Source organism: Engraulis encrasicolus, chromosome 18 (assembly GCF_034702125.1).
Source record: "Engraulis encrasicolus isolate BLACKSEA-1 chromosome 18, IST_EnEncr_1.0, whole genome shotgun sequence".
NCBI classification, from domain to species: Eukaryota; Metazoa; Chordata; class Actinopteri; order Clupeiformes; family Engraulidae; genus Engraulis; species Engraulis encrasicolus.
In genome coordinates, this window is record NC_085874.1 from 31,939,044 (window position 1) to 31,949,043 (window position 10,000).

The window sequence follows — 10,000 nt, forward strand, 5'->3', positions numbered from 1 at the left end:
TTTTTTTAAGTCTGCACAAACATCTGAAAATTATACTACACAAGAGTGGAGGTTTTTTTTCTCTCTTTCCTGAGCACTTTATACGGTTATGTGGTAGGCTGTTTGATTTTATTTTATTTCATTTTTTTAACATAAATGTAGCAAAGCACTCACTGTCACCCGTCAGATAAGAATGTAAAAGATTCACAGGCACTCTGTCCCTCTGCTGGGCCCTGGGGTGCAGTTCTCGAAACCATAGTGGCTAACTACGTTTGCTACTTTGTTGTTTGCAATGCAATTTTTCATTGACAACTACCAAAGTTGCTAACTGGCTAACAACTACACTTTCGAGAAACACACCCCAGGTGCGGTGCTGCTGGGGGACCCGTGTTCTGTCGAGGTGGGCTAACCCTAACTCCTAACTCCTAGGGGGCGCTGTTGTAGTGCGGTACAGTAACGGCTTGGTAGCTCAGCTCGACAGGTAGCTCATATCAACGGGTGCATTCCAATATGCAGACTTCTGTCCTCCACTTGTGCTTGTGGCCTCGCATGTTGTTGACGCCCCACCACCTTGGAAAAAACGATAAAGTTTCCCCGCTGTCAGCCTAGCCACAACAAGTTTTTAGGGACTGTTCTTCATTCACTATCCCATTTGCAAATGAGGAAATGACATTAGCATTGGGCTTTTGCAAGAGATTTAATTATTTTTCTGTCGTCGGTGACGTCATAATGAGGTCACAAGCATGCAAATGAGCAAGGAAGGACAGAAGTCTGCATATTGGAATGCACTCAACAAGACGGCGGTCCTTAAAGCCGACGAGGGGGGGGGCCAAAGGGTTTGGTTTTCCCGGGTCCCAGGGAAACGGAAAGTCGAAGGAAGGGAGCACAGAATTTGGTGGTCCGCCATTACATTGTATGTATAGAAAGGGAGGAGTCGCACACTGGAGCTGAATGCAGAATCAAAAACTGTATTAAACAAAGCCGAAAAAAGTAAATAAAACCGACAGACAGGGGACAAACGTTTCGGGTCTAGCCCATCATCAATGTTCCCAGTGGGCTAGACCCGAAACGTTTGTCCCCTGTCTGTCGGTTTGATTTACTTTTTTCGGCTTTGTTTAATACAGTTTTTGATTCTGCATTCAGCTCCAGTGTGCGACTCCTTTCTTCCTTTTCATTATACTGCTCTTGGAATCACGCACTGAGCGATACGTTCAGGATAAGACAGTGGCGCGGACGCCACCCCACCATTACTATGTATAGAAAGGGGCCATTTCAGGTGATTTTGTCCCGGGGGCCCGGTCAAAGCTGTCCGCAGGCCCTGTGTGGATAGGTATAAAGCGCACGCTGCAGTTTGTTGGCACAGCACAGCTGGCGCACGCTGGTCTCCCCCTTGCTCTGCACACTACTTTCTGTTGGCTTGCTCCTGTTTTGTCCCGTTTTTTTTTATATTGTTTTTTTGTTTGTTTGCTGTCTCTTGATGAAACAGAGGCAATTGTCTGTGGCTTTCCCATAAATGTCAACTCTCACACACACACACACACACACTCACACACACACACACACACACACACACACACACACACACACACACTCACACACACACACACACACACACACACACACAACTGCCCTTTCTGTTGGACTGGTTCAGTATTAGTGCTAAGAGAAGTCCGGTGCCCCTGAACTTGAATAAGGCAGATTGAGTGGAGATGATGTGCACCTGGGACCTGAAGACATCAGTAATCAAGAGTCCATATTCAGTGAGAATCTTGATGTTCTTTTTGACCCTTGTGTCTGTGTCTGTTACCCTTGTGTGTGCGCCCCCCCCACCACCACCACCACACACACACACGCACACGCACACACACACGCACACGCACACGCACACGCACACACACACACCCTGTCTCATGGCTGAAGCCGAGGTTTAGAACGAGGTCTTCACTAGCGAGCCTCACTGTCCAGATCCTGAATATGTTGTTTAGGCCATCCCAGTCAGTCTGGCCATCGCCCTCAATGTGTGCTTTTTTTGTCACCTCTGTGGCCAGTGAAGGGATGGGAAGTGTGTGTGTGCGTGTGCGTGTGTGTGTGTGTGTGTGTGTGTGTGTGTGTGTGTGTGTGTGCGTGTGTGTGTGTTTGTGCGTGTGTGTGTGTGTGTGCGTGTGTGTATGTGTGCGTGTGTGTGTGTGTGTTTGTGCTTGAGAACACTGTATGAGGGTTGATAAGGAGGCAGCACTGGCTAGGCTGTCCCTTAATACTACTGATGAGAAAGAAGGTTAGCCAGAATGGTACGAGAAGACCAGAGAAGTTGTAATATATGAGAAGGGTCACTTCCGTTGGCTCCTATAGTTGCGGGCAAGAATGACTGGGAAACCTAAAGTCAATGGGGCTTAATGCTAAAATACTTTTTACTCAAAATTCCTGTCATCAGCCTCTAAAAAACAAATTTCCTGTTTAGAACTATGGTTGGTGTTATTCAAGAGGAGGTATTGTCGAGTTCTTTGGGTGATGAGTTTTTCCACCAGGGCAGAAGATTTCGACCTTTACTGGCTAGCATTCGGCTAATGTGAATGGATTTGGCCTCATAAAAATACAGCTTGCTGACTCAGTATATAATAACCTAGAGGCGCAAAAAAAATCAAATTATGGCTAAAATGAGTTATTTTTAGAACTAGTTTAGAATGTAATATTAATATTTGGGGCAAAAATGTATACGAGACAAAAAATATTGTAGCCTGGTTGATTTTCGGCAGCTCGATGGAAAACCATTCATTATTCACTTGCCCACGATCGCCAACTAGGCGCAGTACCACACTGACCACTTAGGTCAGTGACCCTTCTCATTGGCTACATATTCTCTGGCGGTGGCCTGTGACCTTCGCCCTTTGAACTGCTGTGATGGAGGTGGGCCGTAACTGCTGTTGTCGTGTCTCCTGCTTCTCGGCCAAGTGCAGTCGTTATTTTTACTTGATGCTATTGTGTGTACCGGTGCACTTTCAAAGGAGTTGCTGGCATGGATTTACCACTTGTGTACTTTCAGGGAAGCTTTGGACTGGGTGAGGGTGGCTAGTTGTGCAGTGTAACTGTAGCTAGTTGTACAGTGTGACTGTCATATGGACTGCTTGGACTGTGCCTACAGGGAAAATGGTGATGATGAAGACTCCCTCTCGCACAGAGAGAAATAGAAGGACTGTTCTGTGACCAACTTGTCGCTCCTTTTGGCAGTACCTTTTTGCAGAGTAATGATGTTCCTACTACAAAGGTGCACTGTGGTGATCTATGGGCTACCGTATTATGCCCACATGTATGGAACTCATTTTTCTGATCTTTTTTCCCCAAAAAGATTCTTTCTGACACATCATTGTGCCTTAATAAGGTGCATAAAAGTACATCAATGGTAGTAATGTGTTCTGCAAGAAGATACTGCCAGTGCGATAGGCTTAGTGAAGTGAAGGACTATCATCTTGCCTTTGTCTGTGTGCATGGGGAAGGACTCTGGGTATATAAGGGCAGCTCACTGTGCTATAGTTGACATGGCGTCATCGTGCACAAAACTTGACACGACACCCCTTCCCTTTCAGACAGTAGTCCTACTACATTTTGTAGGCTCTAATGAGTGTTGACAATAACAACAACAACAACAACAAAAACGGTTAATATGATGCAAGTTACTTAACAGTATAGTAGCAGTAGTAAGACCATAAACGGGAGTCGTAGACACTTTGAAAAGTTATTGTTTGTGTGCGTACTGTACTCTATCTGCATGGATGGAGATGTCCTGTGACCCAAATCTAAGTAAAGGGGGAATGCCACGGTCCTCAAGGGCTTGGGGGAAAGCACAGTGCCGCCAGTGACACAGGGGACGCCTGTCGTTCAACCACTAGCTTTTCTTTTTTTAATTATTATTAATTTATTCATTCTTTTGAACACCAATGCCACCTCACCCTCTGTCTGGTGTTGATCTCCACATATCTAGGGCAAATCGTATGAGCCAAGTGCTTTGAAAAACTTTTCATCGCTTTCAAATGTGCCACTCTGTCTTGGTGTAGGACGTTTAAATTATTTTACAAATGATAAATGCCAAAATAAGGGGTTATTTATATAAAGACATATAAATAAATATACATATATATATTATATATTAAATTTTGCGTGTAGTTTAAGACTATATTTGTTTAGGTAGAGGCTTTTTTGCACTAGTTGACTGTTTTCTGTTGTGCAACTTTAAATTAGCTTCGTAGGTTGCAGAAAAAAAAGATTATTTTTGCAGAACAATGTCGTTTTGATTTTAAAAGATTTTCATTTTGACCGTTTTAACTGTAGCTTGTCAGCAATGCATTCTGTGGGTGGTTTTGTATTTATATTGTATTTGTCTAACTTCTAGCAATGACAAAAACTAAAACAATTGTTGTTAACCTGCTTCTTTAATACTGTTTTATAGTATGTGTACCAATAAACTATACAGGTGTTAAACGAAAATCCTGGCTTTCGTTTTCCTTATCATAATATTTTTTTTCTTCATCGCTGTCCTTTTTTCTTTAAGATCCAAACCAGGGACAGGCAAACTAAGGGCACAGGGGCCAAATACAACCCTTTGCTCTGTTACAGTAAAGTACTAAGAAAAAGACTCAAACACAAGCAGATAATTGGAGTGCGTCTGGGTCTTCACCTTTTTCCTTGGTGCTCATCAGTGTAAGGGCTCACAAGTTCACAAGGTTCACAAGAACCTTCTTGGATTAAGAAAAGGACTATAATTAAACTTCGCCTGTGTATTTAATATTATATCCACAGGTCTCCCAACTGGTGTGCCATGTTTGTTAATAGCTTCTTCAAAAAGTATTTGCGAACCTGTAGGTTTTCCATCAAAAGCATGCAGTCATTCTTACTAGAGCTTTGTTCGAAATAGGGGCTCTTCATTTTGCATTGGTACCTTAGGGGTTTTTATGTATGCGACCCACAGACAGAACCATTTACTCACCACTGATTTAGACTAATTAGTGATCTTTGACCTTTTATGGATGAATTTGTGATTTTGTACATGACTGTAGGCTGCTGTACATAGCCAATGTGGAAAGTTGCCATTCTGGGAATGTAGGCTACACTTGTAATAGCTCCCTGCTTTACTGTACATTCGGATTATAAATCACATGAAATGTTTTAAGATGTGATTAAATGTTCTAGCCTATTGATCATTGGAAATCTCTGTCCAGACTCCAGATCTGTGCATGTCTTGATGCAGCAAATGTATCAAAGTGGCTCAACGATTTTTTTTGGTCAGGCTAATCATTCATCCAGATCATCTGAGTCTATAGCGTTCAGTTGTAGGCAACAGGACTTTTTCTTCAAAACAAGTCCAGTTGCCTACAACTAAACGTTTTTTTTTAACCAGGTTGTATAGCCGATCATCAACCTTTACCCACTCCAACATAACTCAGGTTTATGGGTTATGGGCTAAAGGCGTTCTTAACCAAACAAAACACTTTAAGACAGAAGAAGACTATGTCCAAGTGTACAAAAGGGTAGATTAGCTGTGTTTTATTTGGACTCGGCTTTTTCTTTTGAAAACACTGTTTGAAAGTGGAGCACGACAAGCCTGCTTGAAAGGACCCCTCCCGCCTCCCTTTTTTTTGTAAACATCAAAGGCCGACGGTGTTTTTGTGCATGGTCTAAATAATAATCTTTGCATTATTCATCGGGATGATCCCTCTCTCAGGCTGCTCTGCTTCGTCAAGTGGGCATGATAATTGCACTTTTAATGTGTTCCATTTAGCCAGAAGGGTAGAAAATGAAAATGGTGTTTGTGTTGTCCTGGTAACAGGGGCGCACTGCATATAAAACGCGTGATTAGACACTTTGTGCTGTGATGAGCGGGGCTAACCCAGAAGAGAGGTTTTCAACTTGCTCCACGCTCAAACTATTCAGTTCGATAGTGCATGGCTGACTTACAATGTTCAAACTGTCGGATAAGACAGAGGGTCGGCGTGGCACACAGATCCTGTTGGACGCCATGTCCAAAGACAAAGTCCATTTGGCCAAGTTTGTTTTAGACGCGCTGGACGACAAAATCGTCGACTCCAAAACCGAGGGTGCCCAGACTCCACTCATCTCATCGATTTTGTTGCCAGACTGTCAGGCGAGGTCCAAGTTCACCAAACTCCTGTTGCAGCGCGGCGCGAACGTTAACCACACAGACGAGTGCGGGCGCACGGCTCTGAGTCACGCCTGCGAGAAAGGTTACCTGGATGCGGTCAAGATCCTGGTCCAGAACAACGCAAACCCGGAGATGGAGGACCTGTGGGGGAATACTGCCCTCATGTATGCTGCAGTAGCCGGACACTCTATGGTAGTCCAGTTTTTAGTGAGGGCTTTCAAGCGCCTTGGACTACAAATTGACAGGCAAAACAAAGTTGGAAACTCCGCCGTGAAAGTGGCCCAGTACCTCGGCCATAAAGAATGTTTGCATGCGCTGAAGAATCCCTCAAAAAAAGGTAGAGAGTACGACATTGGCTCTCCCGTTGACAGTGCGCGCGTCAAGGAAGATGGTGATATACAAGAAAATGCGCCTCTCCAAAAAGCAGCAGAATTGAGTGCGCAAAAGCGGTCGTTTTTTGTCACTAACGAAGGAATGTCGAGAGAGTCTTCACGCGTGCCCAAAACGGCTTTAGGTCGGAGGCGATCACTCATTGTGAGACATCGCTTGCCGTCCATGGACTCCATTGAAGAGTATGAGAAAGAGAGTGGAGGCTCTCCGACCTCTCCACAAAGTCTTTTCTTTGCTGGTATAACACTGACTCCGAAAACTCCCCAAAGATCCAGTACTCCTCAGTCTCCACGTCAGGGAGAGAAGGCGGGCTCCGCTGATGACCCCAACTACTTGCCCTCGTTACCCAGAATAACAAGTCACTTGTCCACTGCTCAGTTTTCTCCAAGGCCGTTTAAAACTGTGCCAAAAAGTTCTACGCCTGAAACTTCTTCGCCCGCCTGCTTTTCTAGTCCGCTGGGTATCCTGATGACGCCGATAACAGAGACCGTGTCCTGCAAAGTCACGGAGCAGGAGCCTGTGAGGAAAAACACCGTTGATTTCAGCATTCGGCGATTTGACGACAGCTACTACCAAAAGCGCTGCAGTTTGCCCACCAGCCTTCTGAGCCCTTTGCCCCCGGAGCGCGCGCAAACGTGCGTGCGTAAATTCAAAGCTGCATGGAGGAATCCGGTGACTCAAGATTGCACTGAGCCTACGGGAGAAGCGCCGTTGCCACCGGCACAAACGGCTCTCTCCGTCTTGAGCAACAGACTCCTGAGAAGGTTTACTTTTCCAGAGTTTAAAAAGACTCCCAAGGACTTGCAGAGCGAAGGGTGCTCAGCGCACGAGGGCGGAATTGGAGAGGCAGTTAGTCGGGGGATGCCGCGCTCCGAGACATTTCCCCTGTGCACAAACCACCCGCAGGTGGGCAGTAAGCCCAGCATAGACAGCATTAGCGCTGTGAAGTGCGAGTTTGACTTTCAGTTCAAAGTGGCTCCTCCGAAATGCAGTCCTTGACTGTGCGTAATGGCAAGACTGTACCAGACAACAGACCTCTCTCACATTAGGGCGGAGCTTAAGGAACTACCTTAAACAACTTGTGCTCCTTGGTGACAGTGCTCCATCCATCAACTGTGTGAACATATGTCAAGATTAAATGATAAAATAAGAGAAAGTGGTTACTCTACGTGTATGCTATACGATATTCGACAATTCTACCTGACAAGCAAATCCTGTCTCCCTGCTCCTCCCTGGACTTCAACTTTTCCTCGACATTGGGCAAGTGACTGCTGTGGCCCGCCGCGCTTGGCTTTATCTTTAAATGTAAGAAGTATATTCATTGTTAACCTTATTATACGTTATCTTCACCATCAATCCTGCTGTCCCCCCATTTCTGTGAATTGACCGGAATTCGTCGCCTTTTCAAATAAAAGTGTGACATTAGTATGCGTGCTGCTTTGTGTGTGTTGACTGTTGACTGCTGGATTGCTTTAAGTGATTCAGTTGAAATGTTCTGTTTCTAAGTCGAGTGGTCTTTCGGTGGCTGAGTGTTTTCCCCTTCCTCTGACAAGTTACCTGTTCCGACGCGTGTCGTTACCTATCTCTGAACAAAATACATAGTGGTGCTGGAGGATGGTGACTATGCCTTTTCAAATAACATATAATGTACTGCCAAACACGGGGATGACCACAAAACTGCCCATCAGCTTATGGACGTCTACGTTGGAAAGCGGGCGTCTGCTGGGCTTCTTTTCCAGCCGGGCTGCGGGGGGATGCTTCTCCTGTATGGGTCTCTTTCTGCAACACGGCTGAGTGAACACGTTATCGAGCCGCATCAGGGATTGCATTCAGAGCCCCGCTTGCGCACAGAGCAGCATCTGCAGCCTCATGCACGGCCAGGAGGGGGGAGGAAGATGAGGAGGAGGAGAGAGTGGGGGAGGGGGGGTGTAGCGATTCAGTCCATCACCTCAGCTGTAACGACAGACATGGAAACAACAGCATTGCGGGACTAGCTCAACGGCTCTCCCCACAGCCAGCTGCAACTTCGCCCGAACTTGCTCCACTGCCGCCGACAGCTCTCCTCCCTGAGTCACGCTGCAGCGCTGCTGACCTGGCGGGTATGAGCGACGCGGCAGTCGAGATACTGCTGTACCGCGCCGTGAATGCGTCTTTGTCCTGCTTTTCAGCAGGACCGCATACATCTGGAGCCAACGCGACGCGTCGATCAAACGAGCCCGGCACGCTGCGAAAGTGAGCAGTTCTCAGATGCTAACTCACGCACACCTGGAGTCGCTGCAGCCGCAATGAGTGTAGGAGCGTGACTGCTCAACGCAAAGCGGAGCGCGTGCCTGTCTCGTTCCCCTTCTCCTCTTCCTCCTCCTCCTCCTCCTCCTCCTCTTCCACCACCTCCACTCCTCCTGTAGTGACTTTTTTTCACTCCTCCGTCGGTGTTTTCCCCTCGGAAGCCTGCTCGACGATGGAAGTGCGCGGCTTCAGGACCATGGACAGCGTCAGGGGCGTCCTCTGCCTTCTCGGTAAGTGCAGGTGCATTCCAATGCCAGTTATGAGGGGTGTCGTGACTCACATTCGAATGTTACAGTTGAGCTAACCATACATTTGGCTGGTGTCTCTTCAAACCTTTTCTGGTAGCCGAATAGTTCTGCCAAGTGCAATTCGTGACCAGTTAATAATAATAATAGCAATAATAAGGATAGCCTTATAGCCATTTGGTAGGCCATTACTCAATGAACGTTTGTGAACTGCGTAGCTGGAACTTTTTATCGGAAGTATTGCTCGGATTTGTGCAGCAGAAAATGTACTGAATTAACTGAATATGAGATTTGAACAAGTTAATGTTGTGTACAGTCTCTCGACGTACGTTTTGGCGGGTGGGTGACGCAAACTTGTGGGTTTCAGGCACGCTGACACGACTCCTCGTGATGGCTGAGCAGGAGAGTGAAAATCTTTCGGGACTGTCTACCAACCCGGACAAAGACATCTTTGCCGTGCGGGAGAATGGCACGACTTGCCTGATGGCAGAGTTTGCCGGCAAATTCGTCATACCATACGACGTTCTCGCACTGAATGGCATTGATGTGAGTGTTGGTTTTCGTCATCGGTTGCAGTGCTGTGTGTAAAAAAAAAAAACATATCTATTTAAGCGCAGTCAATAAAATGTGAAGGCTCCAAAGTTTATTTTAACCCCACGGTGATTGAGAGTAAGAATAACTCCGTGGGTGGATAAATAGGCTACTTCGTGTCATGTTAATCACGGAAAAAGTTACCCAGATATTGGTAAGCATAGGACGCTGTAACATAGCCTAGCTTTAGAAAATAATAATTCTAAATGCTGCAAATACTTTTTTAACTGTGTTGATAGCGGTGAAACCATCCCTTGACACATATGGGAGGCGAGTCTTGTTGGTTGTCTAAGAGTTAGTCCAGTCCTTTATTCTATGACAGTAGTGGTGTCGATGATGGATCTTATACAGCTGGCTG

General features: G+C 46.0%; 3 protein-coding genes across 4 annotated transcripts in view; all 3 read left to right on the forward strand.

Annotated features, from left to right (window-relative positions):
- LOC134469279 (1-phosphatidylinositol 4,5-bisphosphate phosphodiesterase beta-4-like) overlaps nucleotides 1–50 on the forward strand; it is an 86,572-nt gene extending 86,522 nt beyond the window's left edge. For both annotated transcript variants that reach the window (XM_063223434.1, XM_063223435.1), the window contains exon 37: nucleotides 1–50. This exon is cut by the window's left edge and continues 1,203 nt beyond it. The gene's annotated coding sequence lies outside the window, so the exon portion shown is untranslated.
- A 5,829-nt stretch (nucleotides 51–5,879) lies between these two features.
- On the forward strand, nucleotides 5,880–7,905 carry LOC134468209 (ankyrin repeat and KH domain-containing protein mask-1). The gene has a single exon (XM_063222150.1). The coding sequence runs from the start codon at nucleotides 5,927–5,929 to the stop codon at nucleotides 7,517–7,519; it is 1,593 nt and encodes a 530-aa protein (XP_063078220.1). The 5' UTR covers nucleotides 5,880–5,926; the 3' UTR covers nucleotides 7,520–7,905.
- Nucleotides 7,906–8,962: 1,057 nt separating this feature from the next.
- The window catches only part of lamp5 (lysosomal associated membrane protein family member 5), a 4,508-nt gene continuing 3,470 nt past the window's right edge, over nucleotides 8,963–10,000 (forward strand). Inside the window, exons 1-2 of the mRNA XM_063222482.1 lie at nucleotides 8,963–9,036; nucleotides 9,419–9,597. Coding sequence (XP_063078552.1) covers nucleotides 8,979–9,036; nucleotides 9,419–9,597 — 237 coding nt within the window. The 5' untranslated portion in view covers nucleotides 8,963–8,978. The remainder of the gene's footprint in view (nucleotides 9,037–9,418; nucleotides 9,598–10,000) is intronic.